Source organism: Mustela putorius, unplaced genomic scaffold (assembly GCF_011764305.1).
Source record: "Mustela putorius furo isolate JIRA1106 unplaced genomic scaffold, ASM1176430v1.1 tig00003913_pilon_pilon_pilon, whole genome shotgun sequence".
NCBI classification, from domain to species: Eukaryota; Metazoa; Chordata; class Mammalia; order Carnivora; family Mustelidae; genus Mustela; species Mustela putorius.
The window spans coordinates 10,739,500-10,767,414 of NW_025422060.1; the positions used below are offsets into that span (position 1 = coordinate 10,739,500).

The 27,915-nt window shown below is 39.2% G+C and overlaps 1 protein-coding gene across 1 annotated transcript in view; it reads right to left on the minus strand.

The window, feature by feature from the left end:
- Window positions 1-27,915, minus strand: part of ITGA8 (integrin subunit alpha 8) — a 177,616-nt gene that overhangs the window by 58,273 nt on the left and 91,428 nt on the right. Inside the window, exons 14-21 of the mRNA XM_004757564.3 lie at window positions 22,392-22,437; window positions 20,169-20,276; window positions 13,579-13,634; window positions 13,008-13,162; window positions 11,665-11,802; window positions 11,105-11,172; window positions 9,134-9,281; window positions 3,823-3,915 (exon numbers count right to left, since the gene is read on the minus strand). Coding sequence (XP_004757621.1) covers window positions 3,823-3,915; window positions 9,134-9,281; window positions 11,105-11,172; window positions 11,665-11,802; window positions 13,008-13,162; window positions 13,579-13,634; window positions 20,169-20,276; window positions 22,392-22,437 — 812 coding nt within the window. The remainder of the gene's footprint in view (window positions 1-3,822; window positions 3,916-9,133; window positions 9,282-11,104; window positions 11,173-11,664; window positions 11,803-13,007; window positions 13,163-13,578; window positions 13,635-20,168; window positions 20,277-22,391; window positions 22,438-27,915) is intronic.

Genomic DNA, 27,915 nt, shown 5'->3' on the forward strand with positions numbered 1-27,915 from the left:
ATCGAGCAGTAATTTGAGGATTAGGGTGTTCAAGTGCCTTCCTTCAGGTGCACAGTAAATGAATTGTAGAGTTGGAATTGAAATTCCTACAAACTGACTCCAGGACCTGTACTCTTGACCACTATGCTGTAAAAATAAAATCCGTAATTAAAAACTCATGTTAATATGAACCAGTAATAATATGAACTAATAAGAGACCCTCATGTGTAAACCTGGCGATTCACAGACCTGTACCCCTGGGGCTAATAATACATTATATGTTTATAAAAAAATAAAAAATAAATTAAAAAATAACAGACCTTCTTTTTTATCATAAATCATCATTATTTCACTAGCCCTTACTGATTGTGCTACAAGCCAGGAACTTCCCTAGTAGCGTCATATAATTGCACTGCTCCAAATAGTCCTAAACATGGGGATTCTCCATTTCAGTGTGACTCGTCCAGGTTTCACAACTGTTAAATGGCAAAGCTGGGATTTAAGCCCAGGTGTGTCTAATTTTTAAGCCCATACATCCTTATGCCGAAGCCATGATGAATTCCTTTATATTAACAAATGTGTGATTTTCAGTCAGACCCCGGGGACTTTGCACATAAACTTCTCTCTTCTTTGGAAACCTCTTAAAACTTTTCCTACTTTTTCTACTTGAAGAGGTTCTACTCATGCTTCAAAAATCAGGACAAGAGATCCTCCTGCAATATACTGTCTGATCCCACAGGCCAGGTCAGGCAGAAATTTTCTCTTTATTCCCTATCTCCTTCTTTGTTACTCTCCTATCACTCAACCTCTGATATTGCTACTTTTGAGTTTCTTTTTGAGTGGGGATTGTATAGTTTCATCTTGATATTGTGAGACTCTAGCTTACCATCAGGCATACAGAAGGGGTACAATAAAAATGGCTGAAAGAATGATATGAGAGAGTGTGCTCTTGTTTGCCCAGTTCCAGTGATGGGGATCTTACTGTATTGTGGTGAAGCCTGGCGAATGTTGGTGTTCATTATAGAACAAGTCATCCTGGGACAGAGATACAACAATGATGATGTGACAATTTCATATCAGTAAGAGACCTGTGTGTTTTCAAAGAATCAAACACTAGATCTCTGGGCACTGATTCTAAAGAGCCTTTATGGAACCACTACTTTTTGGATTGAAAGATTTCCTGATTGAGAGATTTACAAGTTTTTATTAGTCCTATTGGCATACATTTTATATCACTATAGATATTATACAAAAATGACATCACTACTTAAAAATCAGAAGTAATACTTCTGAATATTACCTTGAGTTTTTTTTTTTAAGATTTTATTTATTTATTTGCCAGGGAGAGGGCACAAGCAGGGGGTGCAAGAGGCCGAGGGAAGGAGATAAGCAGGCCGCCTCATGTTATGCTGGACTTGACCCAGGAGCCGGGGATTATGAACTGAGCTGAAGGCAGATGCTTAACCAACTGAGCCACCCAGGTGCCCTGCCTTGAATGTTTTATTAAATTAAAATAAAAAGTGACTTGAAAACTATTATTTTAAATACTGGGACTGAAATAAATGGACCTGGTGATTTATAATGCTTTTTAATATTTAGGGCTGATTCTACATTTGGAATTTTACTACAATCCACTGAGACCATTTTTTTTTAAATACAAAATGAAGAAGTAAATAAATCAAAATGTTTTGTAATAAAACAGAATGCAATAAAAATGTGATGTATTTAAGGGCATTAAAGGGTGAGATAAGAAAGCTATTAGGTTTCTTCCACTATAGACCTCACAGATAAATGAATACAAACAATTTACTTCCTTGACTCCCAAAAATTATTTGCTGGTAAAATGGATTGACATCCTGTCACATAAACACATTTGTGGTTAAGACCACACTGCCATTTTTACCCTCCACTTAGAATGTCACCAGTGGGCAATTTTTTTCCCAAGATTATTCTTAGTTATTAATGATCTTAGATGATCTCTGGTTTACATTTAACATTTTTATTACTGAAAAAGGAATGAGTGCCTGGTCACCTCTAGATGCAAACACTGTTGTTACCATGTCAATTTCCTCCTTTTTGGCCTTGGGTAGACCTCTTTCATACCAAACTTGGTGGATTTTCCAAGGAAAATCCAATGGAAACTAGTAAAAGGACTTAGAGTTTTTAGATAAAAGGATTCAAATGAAAAATGTTCTAACTTCTTAGCTTAGAAATCCCGTTCTATATTTCATGGCTTCATTTAAAAATCTCAACTCATCTGTTATTCATTAGTTTTTATCCAAGTACTTTTCCTAATTTTGCAGACTGGATAGAACATGGACTTTGTGTTCAGTCCTGGTTTAAGCCTTGGTTTTGTCATTCATTACCTGTGTGACTTTGGGAAATTTATTTGACATTTCTCAGTTTCTTCATCTATAACAAAAGAAAAATACTTAGCTCATGGGATTGTTGGTTTTGAAAATTTAAATGAGATAACATAAAAAAAAATACAGTGATGGGTTTGTAACACAGAGGGCAATCAGTTCATGCTAGCTAATAAAAATCTACTTATAAAATTTTATCTTGCATTTAAATATTTACTTTTTTTTTTGACCCAGCAAGTGAGTTTACTAGACTATAGCTTGGCACACTTTGTAAATATCTGGGATCAGTGGAATAGAGTTGATTAGGGTATAGAAAAGCAAAAATATTATTCTAGCACAATACCCTAAAGTATGAATTCAGAATAGATATTTCTTGATAGTTTCAAATGCTCAAATAAGTGTGAGAGATCATGGGTTAAAAGGTTTATTTATTGAAGGACTGCTCAGCATCTTTAAAATGTAAAAGTGCACCTGATTGCCCCAAAGGCAGATATGATACTCAGCAGTGACCACAGAACTCATTTAAAGCCTTATTTCAAGGGATCAGTACTCTTTGGAATATACTTTGGAAAGCTATTCTAATAAAAACCTATGCAATTATAAATTTTTATAAATTTTTTTTCAAATAGGCCACTTTACTGATAATCATAACTACTTATTTTAAAACAGGGCTATGTATGTTTAGTTTATGCAACATTTAATTATGCAGTATTTGCAGATTTCAGAATTTTTTTCTGATTTATGACTTCATAATAAGTATTCCCACTGAGATATTTATTACAAGAAGTTACTATGTGTATTTAAATGGCTATTGAATAAAATAAACTTATTGTCTACAAGTAATCCTGAATGAAAATTTCCTAAATCTGGAAACTAAGAAAAAGAAGAAAAACATGTCCTTATTCTATCAAAAGCACATTATAGATCATTATTAACTCTTTTGTTTCTCTTGCTTCAATTTTCTGTATTATTCTTCAATTAAAGTGCATGGAAAATATAGACCAGGCAAAACTAACTCAAAAGCTGGGTTATAGTAACATTTTAATGTAAAAATGCTATGAATGATATTCATATGGGAGGCATATCAAAAATAGAAGCTTAATAATCTTTGCTAAAAACTTTAATTATGTTATTTTTTAAGTCATTTACTGAATACAAAGAAAAAAATTGCAATGACATTTGAAGAAAAAATATCCCAAGAAAAAATGTGTAGCAAATATATCTTCATAAAGCATCTAAAAGACAAGTAAGAGTAAAGTCAAAAGAGAACGCATATAACAGTCTTCATCTTTTTGTGTGTTTAACCTCAGAGTCCCTGCTCTGTATAGGATATAATGCTCAATTCACCACCCTGGTAATTTCCTGCCCAATTTGTTTTAGTTGCCAGGTGCTAACCTGCTGAGTACTAATTGGGGAGCTTTGTACTAGCTCTCTTTAAAATTCAATTAGAACTTAGTAAGGGCTTCTGGTTTTCTCTTACATTTGTTCCAGCCACCATAGGGTTCCCAAGGTCACACACCACCATCCTGGTTATATTTTCCATCTTGTATTCACAGCTCAGTGGTCGCAGCCCCTGCAGTGGGAAAGAACACCAGCGTAGAGCTCAGGGGGCAAATAAGTTACATCCTGTCCCAAAGGCAATGCGGTGGGCCGGGAAGCTTCTCTTGATTTCAAACACCTGTGCGGGCAAATGTGCCCAAGAATTCATGTGTGACCATTAACTCAGATGAGAAACTTGAGAGAAAAAAAATCAAATTTTTATTATAAGAAGAAATTGGATTGGTAAACATAGTTAATGTGTTTCCCTGAGGAGGAAAATGCTTACTATATAAAATAAGGAACATTTTAGAAATATTTTGCTAATATTAGCATATTGCTAATGTTAAATTTGGGCCTTAAAGATCACAGATAAGTAAAGATCACTGAACAAATTTATTCTTACAATAAATGAAATGACGGGTATTAATAGACAGATATTAATAGAGGATACTGTATGACGCAAGGAGCATTTGTAAGGGATCCGCTCTGAACACAAAGTCTTACACACCATGGTCCCAGTTAGAGATTACACACTATTAATCTTAGTTCCATCCTCTAAATACTTCAGATGGGAAGAGAGAATACTTTGATGTTTACCCAGGGCTTCCTGTCTCCCTTCTTCCCCCTATATCCTATTTTCATTAGAAAGTATAAAAACTCAAGTTTGAAGAGGTATTTAGAACTGTGTGCTGGACAAGTTAGCAAGGTTACACCTGACAAGAGGGAGAAGTAAAGGAGCTTTATCTTTGAACTCCTTCCCTCCACTCCAGCTCTACCTCTTGTCTTCATGCTACCCCAGCCACCTTGAAATCCATACCTGCTCTCCACCCAGAGCCCCTTTCCATTTGTCAAAACCTAATGTGCCTATGGCCCTGCTCCACCTTTGGCGACAGCTACGAATGTCCACCCATTATTTCCCCCTCATTTATTAAGAGCCACTAATGTATGACCCATCTTTCCATTCCCAGAGATAAACTTGCAATATGAAGACTTTCACAAAGGAGCATCCTTTTGGGAATCTCTGCCCCAGGAGAGGTCCAAGGAAGAGCGTTCTGAATATGAGGACCATTGGTCCATCTGTCAGCTCTACTGAAATTTCATCTAAGGAAGTAATGTGACTTTTCACATAAGTTTCAGAAACCATCCTCCATTCCATTCTTTCCACTTAATTCAGAAAAACTAAGATCCAACACCAAAACAAAGAAGTGCCAAGAAAACACATCCAGGTAAGGAATTTTCTGAGTAAATTATATGCTTTGAGAAAATTAGCTTCAGGGGAACGGGGGCAGTGTGCGGGGGGTTGGGGGGGAGGTTTGTATCTGTTCTATTCCTAATGCCTAGGACAGTGCTGGGCACAAAGTAGCAAGTGGTAGATACAGAGCAGAAGTAGTTCACACTACTTCCTAAGAGAGTCTGAAATGACACAGACAGAAACCCAAGTAACTATAAAATCCTCCCTCCTGTAATCAACAAGGGAGGCATGTCCACTCATAAGAAAGACTGAATGACTGGTATCTAGAGGCAATTTAATACCTGCTCTTTCCACATAACCTGAATGATATCCTAAGCAGCTAAGAAACATAGTTTCAAAAACCTGGTAATACTCTCTCCTCTGGAAAGTAGAATTAGAATGTATAAATTCTTAAGGATCTGTAACTAACCCTAATTGCACAGAAAGAATTTTGTGTTTGAATTATTAACTCAGTCCAGAAAACAGAAAAAAGAACCCAGCAAAATCTTTTCAAAATGTCCATGAGTCTTTTTAATATAATTCAAGGACTTTGTTTCTATAGTAAATATTTTATCTTATCTAAAGGTTAAAAGTTACATGTACATTTTTTTCAACTTCCTAGAAATAACTTTTTTTTCACATCAGTCAAAGATCTTTTCTTACCCCAGAACCTCCCACTCTTTTTCTTTTTTTAACCTTTATTTCCTTTCCCGGAGTGAAACAATGATTGTTTTTCTAGATATTTCTAGATTATTTTCCTTAGCTATTCCAGGGTCACTCCTGCTCTAATCCATTTATAGCTCTTAACATAGTATTCATTCACTAAAAATATTTACTGTGTACCTGCTGTTTGCCAACCATTGATAAAAAGATCCCTTGTCCTCAGTGAATTTCCAATAAGCCTAACAATTGTAATAAGTAATCACAAGCACTTGTAACAAGGAATGGAAACATAATCAGTATAGTTTGAATTTTATGATAGGAGAGCGTCATAGTGATAGGGGAGGTTAAGCACCTAGATTTAAGGACCAGAAAAGCCTCACCTGAAAGAAGTAACATCAAATCTGGGCAGTGCAGATCAGTGGTTCAGAGCCCGGGGTCAGACCTAACAGTGGATGTGTGAGTCTCACTTCTGCTACATACTAGCTGTGTAACCTTGGGCATGTTGCTGAATTTCTCCTTGTCTCTAAAGTAGGGCATTACCGACAGACTTGCTGTTTCTCTATAAGGCTGTTATGAGTATTAAGTAAATTAAATCCATATAAGATCTCAGAGCAGTGCCCAGCCCATCTCAATTGCTCAATAAATGTCTGCAGCTTCATTCATGACCCAGATGAAGTCTGAAGGATAAAGAGAAAGAAGGAAACTCGATAAGGGGGAGGAGGGAGTGGAGCTGGTGCATCAGAGAGAAGGAACAGCAGCTACAGTCTCTGTAGCAAGAGAGCACGTGGGTATTATAGAAACGGGAGACAAAGTCAGTCCTGCTGGAATTCAGAGTGTGGGATAAAGGAAGGACTGGAAGCCCGGTGGTGAGGCTAAAGGGGAAAACAGGAGTGATAGAACTGAGGTCCTTGTAGTTATGAAGGGATTTGGATATTATCCTAAAAGCAATGGGGTTTTTTAGCAAGAAGAGATCGGGTCAGATTTGCATAGGAAAGGGAGACAACTACCCCTCTGGGGAGCAGAGCAAAGGCAGGCAGGTGGGGGAGACGAGTTAGGAGACTGTTGTCATCTCAGCAAAAGATCACATCAGCTCAGATGAAGGCAGTGAGAGTGGTGGTTAGGTGGAGAGAGGAGATGAACTGGAGAGTCTGGGATGGAGTGGGCTGCAGAAACAAGGTGGTTACTGGTCCTCTGGGACAGGAAATGGGAGTGGGGGAGAAGCACGAGTGTGGGAAGATGACAAGCCTAGTTCTGGACACGCTGACTGGGAGGTGGGCATGAGGCAGAGGAATGCAGTATGGGAGGTCTCCTAAATAGCCAAGTTCATCAACAGAAAGTAGAATTGTGCTTACCAGGGGCTGGAGGAAGAGGGACTTAGTGTTGGGTGTAGATGGAGTACAGGGTCTCCATCTGGTAAGATGAAAAAGTTCTGTGCTGGGTGTTGCACCAGATTGTGGGTGTACTTAATGTCACTGAACCACACATTTAAAAAGTGGCCCAAATGGTAAAATTTTATATTGTGTATATTTTACAACAGTAATAATATCAATAAGAATCATAATATAAAGTACATAGGCCCTTATTCTTAGAAGAATTTAGAAAATATCACCAAAGGGAAGTATGAAGTCTGGCTCAGTGAAGGTTTCCAGAGAAAGATGGTCAGCATCTATTATTTTCAAAAAGATGAAGTTTTCAGCAAAAGAATAACAAAACTTACAATCAGATAATCCTAATATGTTCCCCCCTGGAGAAAAATGTCTAAAAAAAAAAAAAGAGAAAAGAAAAAAACCTTGAACTGCGTTTAAATAAAAAATACACAAATCTCAAACTGCTTAAAAACAAAACAAAAAAAAATAAATTAGAATGTGGCTTAGTCATGTGAAATTCATAGACTGAGCAAAATCTCTGCCCAAGGGAAACTGATGGAAGAAAAATAGTTAAAGACTTCTTTGAGATTATGGATAATGTCTGTTGTAATGTTTACAGCCAAAGATAGAAGCGATAAAGGTTCTCCCGTATTTTCCACACAACAAAGTGAACAGTAAACTGGATGTTTTGCTAAAAGAACATTTTAGAATAGATGCTTTGTTTCATGAAGCCAGGGGTGGAGGGTCATGAAGGAATCAAATGAAAATAGGAGGAGAGCCCTGGAATATTAAAAAAAATAACATACTTGAACTTTTTTGTTTGTTTATATGGTATTTGCATGTGAGTGGGGATAGGTGATATTTTTCTACAAATCTGCAACAGAAACTTGTGAGTTTTATGACTGCCAAAGATACATGATTATTACTCACCTGGATTTATTTTTTTACTAAGAAGATAATTTAACCAACAGATAAACTACAAGAGTAGAGGTATAAGTAGAGAATTTTACATTCCTTACATTTTTTAATGCCCATAAAGTATCAACGTCACAGCAATTTGCTAACATCTCTTTAGGGGAATTATTCTTCATTGAATTATTTAGTCATTCGAATGCTCAAACTCCTCAGAGTCTTTGGTATTTGGCAACTAGCAGACAGTTAGCAAATCGTAGTTAAAGGAGCAAACCCATCAGCAATTCCTGAAGGGGAGTCCCATCGGGCCTGGCTCCCATGAAAGGGTGTTAAGCTGGGTCTCTTCCCCAGTTTGTACATTTCTCAAGACAAGGAACTCTCCCTTATCCTGCAATGTATTTATAATGGCTTTTAAGACCAAGTGGTTAAAAATACAGCAGAACCTTAGAATGCCCCGAGTAGGAAGATTCATGGTCTGATAAGGAAAGATCATTAAAAAACATGGCTGTCAGTTTAATAAATGGTGGCATTGCCCGACCGACAAATGATGAAGACCTGGCTTTTCTTGGTCCCAGGCCCAAAAAGGTGGGCCACGAAGGGGAAAAAAATGAATGTTTCCTTTCCACTGCCTGTCTAGGCTGTTATCAGTGCTCAGCTGGAACTGGTTGGACCTTCCTCGTAAGCAATAATGAAAACCAGACCTCCTGGGACCTGCTTGAAGTGCAAAGGAACTAAAAACAAAGGCCTGAAAATAGCCAGCGAGGGTGGAAGTTAGCAGGGGAATCAACCCATAGGTCGCATTAGCGAGCTTCTCCTGCAGCCAGTTGTATTCTCTTCCTTGCTTCAGCTCTCCATCTTTGGCCAATTTATCTCTGCACTATGGCCAAGAAAGATTCGAATACTGCTTAAGACCACTCCCCTTCCTGGCTCATTGCTATTATGATGATCAACGTAAGGTGCCATTTCGTCCTCCTTTATTTGGGAAGAAAGTCTCAGCTAAGATGGCTCGACTTAACATCGATTTGACTTCAAATATATAACTAGCTCTTTTCTACTCTGAATATTGGGCAAGGCATTACCTTGTTGCTGCGCTCAATCCCAACATAGTCTGCCTCTTCTGGTATCATCACAAAGAGTTCAGCTTCATAGGCACCTTCTCCTTCATTTCTTGCATTGATCATGAGCGTAAGATGATTTTCATCTCCAATGATGACCTGATTCTTATCTCTAAAATGCAGTTTAAAGTGAATATTAGGTAACATATTTCTCTGTATTCATAGTTACTTTACTTAAAGACTAGGAAGAAAAGGAGAAAGATGTGGGAATATAAGACTTGGACATGAAGATAGTTCTCCATGAGGAGCTGGTAAAAAGAAGTGAGAGAACGGCATCTCTAGGGCAGGAAAACATCCTGGTAATATTTAACAACAAGCTCTCAAAAAAGGGCAGGGGAGGGGTACCAACTTGTAGCTGATTTCAATTTCTGAAATCTTCGTTTGCTGATTCCAGTGGTGTAAATCTTCCCACTGTGGTCAATTTCAGGCTACTGACCTACTTCATCTGCCAGCAAAAATTCCGGGAAATTTGACAGCTGGCTCACAAGCCGGGATGAGGCAGCTCTGGGACATCACTGAACACACCCAACAGGAAGAAGATGAACAATGGGAAAAAAGGGAGAGACATTTTGGAAACGAATAAGGGAGGGTGGTGTGAATGCCCAGTGAGCCGTAAGAGGGAAGAAAGAGGCAGGCAAAATAAGATATCGAATAGCTGATTGAGGATTTTGAGGAAATTCTCTCCAAACCTCAAACTGAGCCAACATTTGGAAATGTCTTTGCCACTTTCAACCCTTAATCAAAGCTATTGCCTTGGATACTGGCTAAACTGGGAAGTTCAGGGAAAAAAAATCTGCCAAGCAGATTTCAAACACTGGCAGTGGGATCAACTTTGGGTGTGTGTGTATTGGGGGTGAGGAGCATGAATCTGTTTTTCCCCACAAAGGATGTTTTATCTTGGTCTCATTTCTTCCCATAATAAAATGTAGACCAGTTACCAGTGCTAGACTGGGGACTCCCCATTGCAGGCAACTGGGAAGCCCTTTGATTCTTTCCTTTTTTTGGGGGGGGGTTTGTTTTGTAAAGATTTTTTAATTTATTCAGAGAGAAAGGGAGGGTGAGAGAAAGAGAACATGAAGAGGGAGGAGGGGCAAAAGGAGAGGGAGAAGCAGACTCCCTGCTGAGCAAGGAGACCTGACACTGGTCTCTGTCCCAGGACCCAGGAATCATGATCTGAGCCAAAGGCAGATGCTTAACCCACTGAGCCACCCAGATGCCCCGAAGGACTTAGATTCTTTTTTGTTTTTTTTTAAGATTTTTATTTATTTATTTGACAGACAGAGATCACAAGTAGGCAGAAAGGCAGGCAGAGAGAGAAAAGGAAGCAGGCTCCCCGCTGAACAGAGAGCCCGATGTGGGGCTCAATCCCAGAGCCCCGGGATCATGAACTGAGCCGAAGGCAGAGGCTTTAACCCACTGAGCCACGCAGGTGCCTCAGGACTTAGATTCTTAATTTGATTTTGGGACACCTTTTACTCCATAGAATGCCATTAATTTTTTTTCCAGAAAACTAAAAAAATCAATTTCATTTTGGCAAGTTTAAGGATGATTCTGAGTCATGAGGTGCTGCAAAAGCTGGTTTGGGTTAGGTATAGCTAGAACCAGCCTGAGTCTCCTGCTCCCAGGACTGAGGCAAGTATGGACAACCTGAATCGCCAACCCCCAAGAGAAGTTCACTTTGAACAAGCACCTTTTCCCCCTACTTTTGCTGAAAGATGGTAAAATCTTAGGGTGTGTCGGTTGACACCAGTGACAAAGAACTGACCTAAAACACAGGCTAAACAAAAGTGTAGCCAAGCTCAAGAATTTCATGCAGAGTATTTTTTTTTTGTAGTAGTATTAGTAGTTGGAAGTGTATACTTTCTCCAGAGAAGCTTTAAATAAACACCTGTATTCCATTAGATAAAGTGTACACGTTTATTTATTTAAACTTACGGTCTTGCTGACAGCTTCAAGTCAGGAATGCACACGTTGTCTTCTCCACAATCCACAAGGATGTGAGCCTGTGTTGTGCAAACAGCCGTCAGGAATAATCTGGGAAAACCTGAATCGCATCCTTTTTTTTTTTTTTGAAAAGTATGAACAAGTCCACAAATTAAACCAAAGCCTTCATTTCACTCAGCAGCTTCTGCCCCACTAGACACCCTAGCCGAGGCAGTGATCTCCCAAAACAGCCGAATTGACATAAGAGCCTGATTCTCATTCATTCTGCGGTGTCCCTAAAGGAGGCTACTCTGGCCGTGTTTGGAGAATCACGGACTGTATTGCTTCCCTCATAGACACAGTATGAACAAAGTAAACCTTGGTTGCACAAGGTGAAGGGCTTCTCCAAACATGATGATGCAGTGTTTCAGGAAACACTTTAGGAAAATCTCCCCAGTGGGACGAGTTGGTGCAAGGAATGCAGACAAGTGGCTGGGTTTGGTCTTAAGGTCACAGGAGCGTTGCCCAGGGCCTGACTGGGAATCAACCATCCAGGGTTGTCAGGGACCTACCTGTTGGGTCACAGTGTTTTCCCTGTAGTAATTCAATATTGGTTTCACTTCCAAGCCTTCTTTAAAGGTGGATTCATCCAAACTGTAATTCAAACTAATGTTGATTGGAGATAATTTATCTCGGAATTCAGTTTCATCCTAGGGAAAATAATCATACACTCAAGGAAGGCTCCAGGAAATAGCTACAAGATGTTAGTTTGTGCAAGGCAGGCGACATTTGACTTCAGCCATTGGAAGTGAACGATCAGGTGATTATCATGGCAGCCAGCTTAGGTTTGTGTGCGATACAGTAGGCAGCTTAATTAATTAATACATGTTCAGGGATGAAATCGTTTAGGGCTGAGGCATCATGGAAGTACATGCTTCAAGAGGCAATCTTCAGGTTCCCACATAGATGAGTAAAATTGCAAAGGAAAACAACTGTACTTATATATGGAATAAATGTCATGGAAAGTTTTGTGAATTGGGCTCAGGGGGAGAAGACATCTTGATTCTCCCCCTCTAGTCATCTCTTTAAGTTTGCGTGAACTTCAAAACACCTTTAGCACTCTTGAACTCCCTCAGAAAATGAAACAGTTCCCTTTAAGGTGAAGAGGATAGCACAAGCAAAGGCCCTGAGCACTTAGTAGGACCACCTCAGACTACGCAGAGGAAATGCCACTTTCAGATGTGTGACAGTCATGGTCATAATGAGACTTAAGGGTCATGTGCCCAGATTTTCATTCTAGAACATTCCAGAGCACATTTGTGAACTTTGTCCTCACTGGGTTCTCTCACCCCCTCACTAAGTCTGCTCAGGGAGGAGACTAAATGAGAGAGAGAGAGAGAGAGAGAGAGAAACCCAACTTCTAAGAAGCTGGAGTAATAGTATTATACATATTTTAGCTCTTCTGTTTCATGGTAGGCTTTGGAGTTATTGTCAATATACATTTCTTTAAAAACATAATTATAAATTACTTTCAATAAAAATGTTGAATTGCCTAAACGTTTCCCAAGTTGGCTCTGAAATGCATGTTGATAACATCTGGCCAAACATTTTCATGTAGGAGAAAAATTCAAATAAATGGCATTTAACGTTTATGGTGTTATGGGAGGGAGGCAGTGAGAAATGAAAACCACCTGAGTTAGTACCAGTATCAGGATAATGTGCAGAACAGAAAGGCCATCAGGTCAGCTGCCTTGGAGCACAAGAACAGGGCAAGGGACCTTATAATAAAGTTTGCTCCTATAAAAGGAAAATAGACGTGGATATCTGTCCACAAGTATGATGAGTCACTAGAGAAAAATGGTTGGAATCTGAATCTGAATGTTAGAGGCCAGAGAGGAGATTCTGGAACACTTACTCGGAGGTAAACGACAAAATCCTGGCATTGAAGGGACTTCTGCCGCTTTATGGGGAGTGGAAAGACGCGATGTGACTGATGATTGTCAAGGAAGAGTGTGCGCTTTATGGCTCCTTTTTGTTTCAGGGCGTCCAAGTGCACCTCTGCAGTCAGACCTAGGGCCAGAAATAAAGCAAACACAATCGGGAAAGGAAAAGTATTCCGTGAATGCAGCGCTCGAATGAATTTCTATTTCAACTTGCTTATTCAGAAAACATTGTTTTCATAGTTGGATCAGAAACCATACACAAGCTGAAAAAAGTTTGAGAAAACACTCTCAAAGTTGAGAAACTTGTTTTGTCATGATTTTACACAGTCATTTCCCACCCCCCCATTATTATATTTCTTTTTGCAGATAATATTAATGCCAATCATTCAAGTAATAGTTATGTAGATGTTTCCATATATACAGTAGAAATCTTCATATTAAAAAAATGACTCTATCAAAGTTTTCTATGGTCTGTGCTGAGAAATGCTTATTGCTAGTTTTGCCTAGTATAACGGAGGAGTGTAGAAATGAAAACATGCTCACCTACTGTATTTGAAATGCTCTGGCCTGTTACAGACGCACATACTCTTAAAGAGAAGCTATGGAAAATAATAGTCAATAATGTATTGGTTAGTAAAGTTTTGAATCTGAAGTAGAGATCTTACTTTATCTCACCCAAGATAAAATGAATACATCATTTTTCCTCTGTACTTCTCATTATACACAAAAACAACTACCTAAAGAGACATGTATTTGTAAGATCGATCTATCTATCTATCTATCTATCTCACCAGTAGACCACAACACTCATAGAATTAAGATGGGTAACATTAATATATCGGAAAATAATACTTTAAAGTATTACTAGAAGGTAACTGATTTGATTAGTGGATTAAGTAATCAATTACTTGCTGCTTTTTTTTTTTTTTTTAAATTTTTTATTTTTTATAAACATATATTTTTATCCCCAGGGGTACAGGTCTGTGAATCACCAGGTTTACACACTTCACAGCACTCACCAAATCACATACCCTCCCCAATGTCCATAATCCCACCCCCTTCTCCCAAACCCCCTCCCCCCCGCAACCCTCAGTTTGTTGTGAGATTAAGAGTCACTTATGGTTTGTCTCCCTCCCAATCCCATCTTGTTTCATTTATTCTTCTACCCACTTAAGCCTCCATGTTGCATCACCACTTCCTCATATCAGGGAGATCATATGATAGTTGTCTTTCTCTGCTTGACTTATTTCGCTAAGCATGATACGCTCTAGTTCCATCCATGTTGTTGCATACTTGCTGCTTTTATTCCATAAATACATATGAATACGTCTCCTGTGTTAGGGAGGGAAGAATTAGGCAGTACAGAGCCTGGGGTTGAGCAAGAACATGAGTCCATTTGAGGAACCCGCAGGAATTCTGTTTGGTTGGAGCTTTGGAGCAAGGTGGGGAAGCCCAAGGAGGCCAGGCTGGTTGGGTTAGTCTGCAGGGAACGAGGCTTTGAAAAGTCATGTTAAAGAGTTTGGATTTCACCCTAAGAAGCGTGGAGCACCATGGGATGATTAAGTCGTATCCCCACTCAGCTTAGGAGGAGGAGGGAACTTGGTGGTTAACTTGATGGGTGTAGGTACAACTTGAGGCAGAGATCCTACAGGAGGGTGAGGTGGGATGCGGGGGGCAGGGGGGGAAGAACATGAGAAGCAGAGGAAGGCTGTCTCCTGGTAGGTAGACACAATGATGCAGTGTGTAGGCACAATAAAAAGAGGGCCGATGTGGACAAGAAACACTCTATGGTTTTGCCTAGAACATGACCTAAATTCAATCCAGAGAGACGTCGCCACAGCTTGTAGGATGACCTGCCCTGGGACCTGTTCTGTGGCCAAAGAGGGAAGGAGAAATGACCCGTGGTCTCTACCTGGCTTTGCAGCATGTGCTCACATCTTTCCTGAAAAATGTCAGGCCCTCACAAGGCAGCATCTGAGATGGGGCTTTTTCACATTTTGAAGAAATTAAAACTATAAGAAAATACTTAAATGTGACTCAAAGACAGTCTTAACGATTTTACTAATAATGTGCCATAGTGGAATTTGAATATTTCAACAGCATCCCAAAACTGTAAATAAGCCCTAATCATACTTTAATTATGTGTCAGCTTCCTGCATTGAATATAATGAAAATGTGTCACATCTGGGACTCATCTATCTGCCGTGACCTCAGTCAATGTCTCCCTTCGGGGTAAATAATTTGCCACATGCCATTAAGCCAATAGTTTCCTGAGATGTCTGCTGTTACAAGTGCTTGGATCCCTTCCCCCGAGAAATCACAAATTCCAGCCCACTTCTACTTCAATTAGAATTATTTAAGAAAGATGGAAGTTAACCCTATCTTTAGATTTTGTAGCATGTCTGGCTTTCAAATTCAAAATGTTTTTCCATGTCCCACTTTTTTGGGGGAAGTACCTGGTTACTTGTCAAAATCAGTTCATTAACTTTTACAAGAGAAATTCCTCTTTGTAATGAAATCATCAGCCTATGTGAATTAAAAGAATTTTATGTATGGTATTTTGTTGAACATGAACCATTCAAAAGCAATGAAGTTTTTGTAAAAGAAGTAAATTAAAGCTCTGGAGTTGGACCTTGTTTTTTCCTTGTGAGAAAGTGTTTGGTGGACAAATGATGTTAGCAGGTGATTTATGAATTATATCAATTATGTGTCAGTGCCGTTCTCTATTTCTTTCTTAGTTCTTCCTTTTTGTTACCTCCCTAACAGTAATTGGATGACTGTGACTTTGTTCATACAACTTTAAAATACCTGGTACAGCTTACTGAGTTATTAATAACAGTACCTCAGCCTACACCTGCCAGTTTAAAAAGGTCTTTTACAGAAAAGAGTTGCCAAGTCAAAATATTCCAAGAACCTTATTCTGATCTAAAAGGAAAACCTCAAAATTTTATAGTAGTAAACCAAAGTATTCACTTTTTAAGAAAATTCTTATTTTTTATTTTTTTAAATTATTTTTATTAACATTAGAATGTGTTATTTGCCCCAGGGGTACAGGTCTGTGAATCATCAGGCTTACACATTTCACAGCACTCACCATAGCCCATACAAGACAATTTTTATTACTGGGGTGCCTGCTTGGCTCAGTCTGTAGAACACATGACTCTTGAACTCAGGGTCCTGAGTTCAAGCCCCACATTGGGCAGGGACCCTACTTAAAACAAAAAGACATAATCCTATCAGATATCAAAAAATGTTATGAAGTTTTGATAAGTAAAATATTATTAATACAATTTTTATTACTGAAATACAGTTGATATATGTTATATTTGTTTCAGGCAAATAACACGATGATTCAACCACTCCGTATCTTACTCACTGCTCACCATAAGTATAGCTACCTTCTATCACCGTACAAAATTAAAAACAAAATTATTGACCCTATTCCCTATGCTGTCCTTTTCATCACTGTGACTTATTTATTTTATAACTGGAAGTCTGGACCTCTTAATCTCCTTCATCTATTTTGCCTATCTCTCTTACTCCCTCCTCTCTGCCAACCACCTGTTTGTTCTGTGTATGAGTCTGATTCTGGTTTTCTTTTGTTTACTCATTTGTGTTTTAGATTCCACATATAAGTGAAATCAAGATATTTGTTTTCTCTGTTTGACTTACAGTAACTTTGCATAATATCTTCTAGGTCCATCCATGGTGTTACAAATGGCAAAATCTAATTCTTTTTTATAACTGAGTACTTTCACTGTAAATATATACACCACATCTTCCTTATCCATTCAGCTATTAATGGACACTTGGATTGCTTCCATATCTTGGTTATTGTAAATAAGGCTGCAATAAACATAAGGGTGTGTATATCTTTTTGAATTAATGTTTTTGTTGAAATATTCATTCCAAATTTAGCAAAACACATGCATATAAAAATATACATATATATTCACTGTATGTTTTATATATCAGACAGTTAGGTCCACTAACAGGTCTATACCTAATTATGAAGTACCCTTGAGTTGTCAGGGAAAGCTGTGATCTATAATTAATTAGTGTTAAAATTGCAAACTTGATCACATTCAATATGGTACCTTAGTCTGAAAGGTCTGATTGGAACAAAAGCACTAAATCAACCCAGAACCCTCATCACACAAATTCTAAAGGAAACTTTGCCTATAGTGCTTCTAATAGATTAGAAGTCAGGACAATACATGACAATTCCTCCGACACTGGTCCTGACTCAATGCACAGTTGGAATAATGATACTGTTATTTAATGGCATGCATAGCCATGCATGACGGAGAAAGAATGAGGTGGATATGAAACAGGATTTAAAAGTACAAAGCAATTCATTTTTTAGAAAAGTTTATTTAATTTAAGTAATCTCTACATCCAACGTGGGGGTTGAACTCGTGACCCCAAGACCAAGTGTCACATGCTTTTCTGACTGAGCCAGCCAGGCATCTCTCATTTTTCAGTCTAAGCACTTTAATCTGATTTCAGTGACAGCAAATATTTTGCATAGAGGTAGACTATTGGAAAAGGTTCTCTTACATTTGAAAAGTGGATAGTGATGGTCTTTCACATTTGTCAAATGAAATATTTTAACTAAATACTTTTTATTTTTTTAATTGATTAATAACAATATTAATATTTATTGTGCTGTTTTTATTCTTTTTTTCTAATTTGAAAATGCCAGTAGCAGATACTTTAATAAAACTACACAACCATTTGAAAGACACAGAAATTTACATTGATGGATGCAAAGAACTATTTCCCAGTAAGGCTTCACTTAAATGATTTTCAAATGTAGAATACAAGGTTATATCAAATACTGACAAATATTCTAGGAAAGCAAATCAACAAATGCCTGTCAATCATTTTGGAAATACTGACCTAAATTCCTAAAATAAATTTTAAAAGTATCAGAGAAACACCTTCTAGACTGAACCAGCTGTTAATTTTTATCTTCAAGTACCCTGAGCCATCATTAATTCTAAATTTTTGCATGTGAAGATGAAACATTTTTCAGAGAATGCATGTGATAGAATGAAATAAGTTATTATCAAGAGACATGTATTTATTCATTTGCCCACATAACAAATTCCATCTTACCTTAATAATATGATTTAAATGCAATAACGAAAACAGCTCAGGAAAAGAAACATTTTCTTGAAACAAAGTAATACTCTTTCCATAAAACCAAACAAACCCCATATCTGTTAAAAATACTTAAATTGTATTTAAAAAAAAAAAAACTAAAATGCGTTAGAAAAAGTGATCTAGTTCAAAACCGCACTTTATATCAGAGCGTGCCGCACTCAGATCCTTGAAAGCATCCAGTCCTGAGTAGGGTCCATTCAGTTGTGACTGTGGGAACACCAGACTCTTTGGGGAAATACTGAAGTCTTAGCACTCTTGCCCAAGTTGCTCCCACAGTTCATTTTAGTGAATCATGCCAGGGTAAGGACAGACACTGGCTCTTTCACATATTTTCTCAGATCAGGTTTTCATTATAATACTTTATGGTTTTAAACCATTTAAAAATGTGCTTCGGGCATTTCCCAGCTATTTTAAAAAACCAGTGAAGGAGAGGGCACGCCTCCCTGAATTGGGGAGCGCCCAGTAAAAGACATTTTTTTCAAAGATTTCTTCAAAGTACTCCTCACACCCCTACCCCCACCCCCGACCTCTCCCCAGGAAGGCTTTGACTTTGGTCTGAACTCCTGTCAAAAGGCCATCAACAACACACTGAGATTGGGTGGAAATAAGTTCTCTGGGTCAAGCCTGGTTTGTTCAGCATTCTGACATTCTCAGGAACTGAACATCCTGTCTGAGTTAGACCACACCTTCTGGAAAATGAGGGCAAATCTCAAAACACTCCAAGTATTTCTTGATTTTTTTCAGAGGATATACCCTGTTGGCATTACCCAATATGACAGACTTCTGACTCTTGAGAACCCACATACTGAGAAACAAAGTAGCATATTCTCAAGCTCGGTTACAACTGAATTCCATTTGTAGTTCCTTCAGATGACCATCAAGATGGAGAAGGAACACTTTCAAAAGTGAAAGAAGTGGTGTTCTCCTATGGCTCACCAGAGGATCTGCAATGCTACTAATATTCATGATAATGAGATTAGGGCCACAACAATAGAGGTGAGAGCACAAAAATTGCTATTTTTATCATGTTTGCCCTTTTTTTTTTTTTAAGATTCTATTTATTTACTTGACAGATCACAGGTAGGCAGAGAGGCAGGCAGAGAGAGAGGGGAGGAAGCAGGCTCCCTGTTGAGCAGAGAGCCCAATTTGGGGCTCAATCCCAGGACCCTGGGACCATGACCCGAGCCGAAGGCAGAGGCGTTAACCCACTGGGCCACCCAGGCACCCCATCATGTTTGCTTTTTGACTGTGCATACTAAATTACAAAATGGACGTGTGTTTTCAGCCCAGGAAACTGACTGGTTTAACCAAAGCTTGTTAAAAAAAGTTTGGAAAGCGGTATCCATAAGCATATGCAAATGTAAGAGTCAAGGTATTTTATTCTATTTTCAGTTTGGTTGATATTTATTTAAGCATGCCAAGGATCCAAAAGAGATCTCTAAGATTTGTTACATTGGGAATTTCCACAAATGTTTTTATGCTTCTTTCACTTGGAGCCTGTAGATTAGGGAAGTAGCCTTTTTGAAAGAAAAACTATTTTTTTTTCCTCTATCTGTATTTGTTTTTATCTATATAGATTGAAAAACTTGAGTATACATTCATGCCTCCCATTCCAGATTAGTACAAGAAATATTCTAGCTTTCCTCCTTTCTGTGTTTGTGCCTTTCTTCTCTGACACTGAGAAGTGACCTGCCATTCTCCTCATCATATCTGCTTATACTTCAATCTCTCTGAATATTATTATCTTAAAGATATTTTTTGAGCATCATTGAAAAAATGTTACAGTAGCTTTGCATGCACAATAGTGATTTGACAAGTTTGTATACCATACCCTCAGCCTAACACCCAACTGGGGCTTTTCTGAGCTCCCGAGTCCCACGCCCCACCCCGGAAGTGGCATTACCCGAAGGGGCCCAGGTGATTTGCATCCATATCAGAGTTTGAGAAGCACTGAGTGAACTCACCAGGCCACAGGGGACAGAGACTCTGGAACCTGGCATGTTTTATTTTCCAGATTGATAATCATTGGGTTCAGCAGAAGCTGGGCATCCACAGTCACAACCGGCCTTGCTCTGCAGGGAGAAGACAGGGTTATAAGAGCCATGGGAGCGACACCCCACTTTCAGAGGCCGCCGCCAACGCCCCCAGCCTTTGTGCTAAGAATTTGTCTCCCTGTCTGAACAGGTGGGCTCCAGACTTAACTCATTACCTTAAAACACATGCGGTCGTCATGAATACAGATCAAGGACGCTGGGCGTCCGTCAAGCAAAACTGCATCCACGGAGCTGCTTGGCGGATGGAGTGGGCTCCGGGGACTTGCGTGATACTGCCGGGAGGTGCGCTCTGGGATCTGCTCTATTCATATCTGAGGAAACGCATCCTTCTCTACTCACTCACACCTGTAAGTCCTTGAGTTTGGCCAGTTTTGTTTCCTGATGGGCTGATGGTTTTCTTATTTTGATGGATAATTTAATATCCAAGCTTTGACGATCGAGCTGAACACTTATAAGGGCGGTTGCATACTCCACGGGAGCCGTGGCTCTCAATCCTGACTGTGTCTTGGAAGCGCCCAAGGAGCTCTCAGAGAGGTCAAAAGACCTTGGGGGTCTGGGCTGGGTGTCGGCAGGTGAACCAAACCCTCCAGGTGTTTCTAATGTGCAGCCAGGGTGGAGAAGAGGAACTAAATGTACAGCAAACTCAATTTTCACCACCACTCAGGTAACAATAATGAGACAAGCAAGTAAGTCATTGGGGAAGGGGACTGGGCAATTTTTAAGCCCTGTTCCAAGGTAGGACAGCTAAGAGCCGGTCTCCCAATGACAATGTGAAATGATGTTGCATTGGGTAAGTTTTCCTCTGAGGGGAGGGAGGGCCACGCTTTGGGATGGTGCGTGTTTAGGGCATGACTTACCACAGTGGGCCCCCCTGAGAATTTTCCTAAACTTTATACTATTCATCTGTGCTCTGTTACATAATTTTGTTTTTAATATTGTGTTACCTCCAGTCCTTGGCAAAGCAGAGGGCAAGAGTGAGTTAGATGAGAAAGAATCACTGGGGCAAATATCTATGAGGAAAAAAAAAGTGGGAGGGAGGAGGCTGGCAGCAGCCCTCAGACCGTGATGCAGGGCTGGTGTCTGTGAAGTAGGGAGGGAGTGAGGACTGGGTGGTGGATTTAGGCCTTAGCAACTAGCCCATGAGTTCATCGGCCCTGAGTGGGGCATCATCAAGGCCACACTGTAAGCATAGCCCCATCCTTTAGACACCCAAGACACCCGAGCTTTCCAATCATCTGATTCTAACCCGAAGTGGTGAGTCCTGGGTATACATCAGTCTATGAGTATGTCTTGGGACTGATGAAGGAGGAAAATCTCACTTACTCGAGGAGACCTAACTTTAGAACCATTCTGGAGGTTAGGCTATGTTAGCATTATGTGCCCAGAACACACGGGTCTGCTCTCTGCCTTTTGTTTTGATATCCTGATCTAATGTTTTGAATTTCTATAAAACTTTTTTTTTTAAGAAGAAAAAAATCTATAACTTTTGAGCACCAACTGTCTACTCATAGCTTACGATTCTGTGTATGATACCTACAGATTCTCACTTAATCTTCTTCACAAAAATTAACTTCTAAAGCAAGTATTGTTACCACTCTTCAATAAACAAAAAAATCAGAGGCTCAGAAAGGTGTAGGGACTTGCCCAAGCCTACACACGAGTGTGTGGAACGGCTAGGCTTTTGGATCTAGACCTGTCAGATGTGAACTGTTGTTCAGTACTCGCTTTTGGAGTATTAATTCTTGGGAACATTCCATTCCCTAACTTAGTCTCCATGCCTGATTTATAGAAACCTCCTCCCACTGGTACCCCTCCTCTATAAGCACATTTTAATGCATTTCCAAAGAGAAGAATTCAGACATAGTAACATCTAAAGAATGCCTCATTTTATAAGTTCTGCTAAGATTCATATCTTCATTTAACATGTTAGTAGGGGCTGGAAGTTTGGTCATGAGGTATGAGATTAAAGAGACAGAGAGATGAAAGAAAGGCAAACAGTTGAGAGCAAAACTTCCTCCAAACGTTAAAAAGAGCATCTAAATGTTCTCCAGAGTAAAGAGCTGGGAAACTAGGGCAAAAAGGAAATGTACTTGAAACAATTAGAGGGACATTTGCATGCCACAAACCACGTACCTGTAAACAGCTACTTTTCCTGTTCCGAATGCACCTACAATTAAATCTAAAAAAAGGACAAAAACTCAAAACACATGCACATGTTTTGTAGAAAAAAAATCTAAGCTCTTATTCATAATAGCATCCAGGGCATCCCGAAATGCTGATTGTAGAGTGAGGCTCATCTGGTAAGAGCAGCAAATTACACCTTCCTTAAGACATTCTGGAAAGGATGTTGGAACCTCAGTGTAACTCAGTAGGATAGGCAACCTGGTAGCTCTCAATCCCTTCTGGACTCAAGAATGCCAACTTTGTAGAAATGCTTTAAAAAATACATCATAGGGGCCCCTGGGTGGCTCAGTCGTTAGGCGTCTGCCTTCGGCTCAGGTCATGATCCCAGGGTCCTGGGATCAATCCCCACATTGGGCTCCCTTCTCTGTGGAAAGCCTGCTTCTCCCTCCCCCACTCCCCCACCTTGTGTTCCCTTTCTCACTATCTCTCTCTCTCTATCAAATAAATAAATAAATCTTAAAAAAAATAAATAAAATAAAAATGCATCATAATACCATTTCTCCTATCCTGGAGATGAAGATGTAGACTGAAGGCCTACATCTTAAGGAAAGTGAAAGGGAAGAGCCAGGTCCTTTAGTGCCTGTATGTACCGGGCATGTTACACACCTTGTTTTCCCTTCCCTTCCAGCAGTGATGCTGGGAAGCTGGTCTTATTACAAAGTGGGACATTCTGACCTTCCCTCCTTTTGACACAAGCATTTGCTCTTTATAAATAGTGGGACAGTGAGTATCCTCTTGGCAAAGTGGTCTGTAGTTTATGAACTAATTGATGTGTCATTATAATGATCTTAAATAACAACAACAACAACAATAATAATAATAGTAATAAATAGCACGTGTTGAACACTTACTCTTGGCCAGGAATTCTTTAGAAGGATTGACCTTTATTCCTAACAAGAAGCTATGAAGCCTCCATTATTTTGCACAATTTTGCAAGTGGGTAAATGGAGGCTTAAGAAAGTGAACCTGTAGGGGCGCCTGGGTGGTTCAGTGGGTTCAGCCTCTACCTTCCACTCAGGTCATGTTCTCAGGGTCCTTGGATCGAGCCCTACATCGGGCTCTCTGCACAGCAGGGAGCCTGCTTCCCCCTCTCTCTCTGCCTGCCTCTCTGCCTACTTGTGATCTCTCTCTGTCAAATAAATAAATAAAATCTTAAGAAAAAAAGGAAATAAAAAATCTTTAAAGAAAAAAAAAAGAAGGTGAACCTATAAATTCACTGAAGACCACACTAGGTGAGAGGTGGGGCTGGTCTACGGTGTTGGGCAACAGAACGGTCATAGGCTGTCTGAGGGGTAATACTCACACTGGTTGCAGTGTTTGGCTAATACATGGGTAAAGCAGTCTGTTTTCCTAAATCTAATACATAATGGTTACTCTTGGTACATGCAACGATACAAACACACAAATGACAATGGCTGAATCTGTAGTATAAAATTGATACTGGTTGTTGTTGATGTGAGAAAACTGGACCAGGTGGAAATAATGGCCACAGAAGAAAACTTACAACAGTTGAGACCATAAGTGGTTAATCCTAGCAGAGCAGAAATGAAAACGAAAAAAAAAAAGGGGGGGGATGTCTCTGGACAGTCCACATGGAAAACCAATCAAGGAATTCAATTGGTTTAATGGAATTTGCACAGGAAAATGATTTGTAGCACGTTCCCTCAGCACTCACCTTTCCTGGATATAGGAGCAGCACTGGACTGCAAACGTGATTCCCTTTAGAGGCTGGAAGTGCCCTTGGCCTGAGCTCTCAGCTAATGATGGATGGAAGCAGGCGATAACAAGGAATGCCACCTCCTTACCCTCCAGTGGGATAACTCTGGAGAAGGGCCCCACCTTCTGCTGCCCACTGTGTCAACCTGCTTTATACCCATCTTCCTTCCCATGGCCTTCTTCCCTCCACACTTAGCAATGTTTCTTTGGACCATTTCTCCCATGACCCGCTTGCTTTCTAAACCTTGTCTTCATGTCTGTGCTGGAAGACCGCAACCTAAGACAACAATAGTTCTTACTAAAAGTGTTTGTTTTTTAAAAGAAAGGGACTCCAACATCTTCAAGGTTAAAACCACAGTGGAGATGTCTTGTGATTTACAGAATCAGAATCAGATTCAGATCATAGGTTCAAGACTAGACTTCAAAGCTCTGTAGCTTAAAAAAGCGCATATGTGAATGTTCGAAGAAGTCAAATCCAGTTCATCTTGAGGAGTTCTTTCTTTGTGAGATTAAAAGACACAGTAAGAAAAAAGAAAATGTGACCAGCTATGGCTTACGGCATAAAACAGTCTTTTCCAAAGAGTCCAGTCTTCGAAGCCAGAAGCCAACGTTACCAAGTCTGCCAATTTTTTAAAAAATTGTATCACAGTTTCAACTTTCTCAAATATTTTCACATTTATTTTTTCTTGTTACATTCATCTCTTCCAGCATATCCGTGCATTTTTGCTATGTTGAGGAGGAAGAGCTACTGATCTGTGGAAATGGGAATTCTGTTCTCCCTGTGTACCGCTCCCCAGGAGTTACACAGAACACCAGCGGCCCTTTGCCTCATGACTGTCTGTTGGCCTGACGCCAGACAAGAGAGTTCTATTAAGAAAACAGATTCCAGAGGAATTAGGTGCTTTGTTTTTGGCTCCAAATGCGGTGAAATATTAATATACCAAGATTAGAGACTCCATAAAGATGAGTTTTAAGAATGGACTCCTCTGGAAATGGCCAGGAAAACAAGACTGTAAGCCTTTCCAGGGCAGGAATCTTTCTTCGGGCTCACATACCACAACTACTTCATGGAATGGTACAGGTAGAATAAATGAAAGAAGAAAGAAAGAATCTTTGCATCTATAGTACCGGCAGTGGCCCAGATTGGGAACAGGAGCTTTATAAATACTTGAAATTAGAGAATAAGTAATAATGAGATAAAGTACTAAAGATGGAAGAGATGAAGAAAAAGGGGACAGTTGTTAAGATAGGTTCATGGAAACCGCAGTTAAATTCTGATGGATTTCTGCATATGTGAGTGTGCAGGCATGCATGTATACACACACCCAAGCTCCAGATTCTAGAAAATTCCAGAAAGGTGTATAGAAGCTGCATCATGACTAGATCATCATTGTAGACAAGAAGCTGAGAGACATCCCCTGACAGTAATAAGCAAAAGGCCTTTTCCTGTAGGAACTTTGATTCCTGTGCCTCAGGGTGGGAATTTTACTGCTCTGGAAAAATAAAGTAACTGGCGAAAAAAGCCACAATTTTCTTCATGAGAATGCGGCCACAGTTACTCAGAGGCCAAGAAAACAGTTATCTACCAGGAAAGTATGTTTGCCTTTGGAGACACCACCTTGGTATTATGCCTGCTGGAAGGCCAGAAACATTTACACTCAGGACCTTCAATTTCTGGGATCTCTCAAAGGGGGAGAATTGATCTGCCAATTTGTGTTCCTAACCAGTTTGCCCTTTTGAAGTAAGTGATTTCTTTTAATAAATACTATGTGGTTTCCATATAGTTACATAATCCTTATACATACATACATATATATTGATATTTGTATGTATATGTCTATACACTATGCATACATCCATAAAGATGTACATATGGGTATATGGACATACACACCACTTTTTTTAATCTTACATAATTCTGTCATGCTTAGGAATTTAAAGGATAATCTGAAGAGAAAGTAATTTTGGTACTGATACTTGGGATTCGTAACTCTGCAAACTTACTTTCTTGCTTTGAGATAACAGGTCTTATACCATTAGCTAATGTTTATTTTCCTTTCTTCTAGAAACTTCTTTTTTTTTTTTTTTTAAGATTTTGTTTATTTATTTGACAGACAAAGATCACAACTAGGCTGAGAGGCAGTCAGAGAGAGAAAGGAGGAAGCAGGCTCCCTGCTGAGCAGGAAAGCCCGATGTGGGGCTCGATCTCAGGACCCTGAGATCATGACCTGAGCTGAAGGCAGAGGCTTCAACCCGCTGAGCCACTCAGGCGCCCCTCTTCTAGAAACTTCTTAAACACAGATTCTGAAAACAAAAAATTTTGCCTTTCTTTACGTAAGACTCAGTTTTTTTTTTTTTTTTTTTTTTTTTTTTTTTTTTTTTTTTTTTTTTTTTTTTTTTTTTAAGAAATAACTGGTGATTAAAATCCATTCTTTCCCCTTAATGTAAAATTACTCCCCAAATCTTGGAGCCCTTTGTTATCACCCCACTTTGCCTGAGAAACAGTTTATTTTCCTTTTGGCTTTTGATGAAACAACCGCGTACTTTTAGGGATTCATAAAGGGAAACATTAGCATGAATGCAGGATCAGCTGGCAAGAAAAAATATCCCTAAAAATGTGAGGTCATAGGAGATGTATTACACCTCTGTTCTGTATTCTGTTTCTCCAAAATTATTATTATTAAATGAGTAAAAAGAAAAGAGCCAAACTTTTAAAGTGGTACTTGGTCTATAGAGCCTGATTTGATTAATCTAGAAAGGAAATTTTAGAATTGGAAGAAGTTCTATGTGAAAGCATCAGCTTTGTTGTGAGTGTGGTTGTAAGTGGGCAGGAGGAGTGGCAATTTCCTAGGGGTGGGGGGAGGGGCGCTGATGGAAGAGCAGCGATAGTAATGCATTGCGGGACCACCCAGAATCCTTTAGGGGAAGTCTTTTTTGCCATCCAAGTGCCTCCATTTCATAAGAGGTGAGCTTTCTGAGCCTTTCTTACCTTTCCTTCCTACTCTCTCATCTTGTTGAGAAATGTACTAAGGCATAGGTCTGTGGCTGAAAATGCCATCAGAGCCCTCCTTTTATATTTTGGAATTAAGACACATTTACTATTTTAGAGTAATCCTAGACAATGAGAATCACCATAAAGAACCTCCAAAGAATTAAGAAATATGGGAACGTACAGCTAATAGTTATATAAAAAGATTACAATTACTCCAGACAGAAGGCCTCCTTAATGTGATCAAAACAATGTGGAAGTCACAAAAGAATTTTAAAGTGTACATTCTTTTGCAAAAAGTCAAAGCAGGGTCCAGAGAGAAATGAAAGAAACAGGGGACGATGTTTATAAAGTATACGCTTGATCAAATGTGAGTATTTTCCAATGCTTACAAGAATGTCTGATACATAGTAAAAAAAATTAATTATTATTAACCTTAATTCATACTGATCCTACACAAATTAATAATAAAACTATAAACATCCTAATAAAAAGGCTGTAAAGGGGCAATTCACATAAAAATAATTAGCTATGACCAATAGATATCTAAAAAGATGTTCAGCCTCAATAGTAAGCAAAGAAATCCAAATGAAAGGAACCATGAGATATCACTTTTTACCTTTCCATTGGAAGAGATGAAGGATTCATAGCCGGCAGTATTGGGTGGGGAGCAGAGGACTGAGAACTCATGCTCTCTGTGTGAAGGAGGGTAAAGGGGCCCGGTTTTCTTGGAAGGCAGTTTGCCAGTGGGTCTGACAATGCAGACTT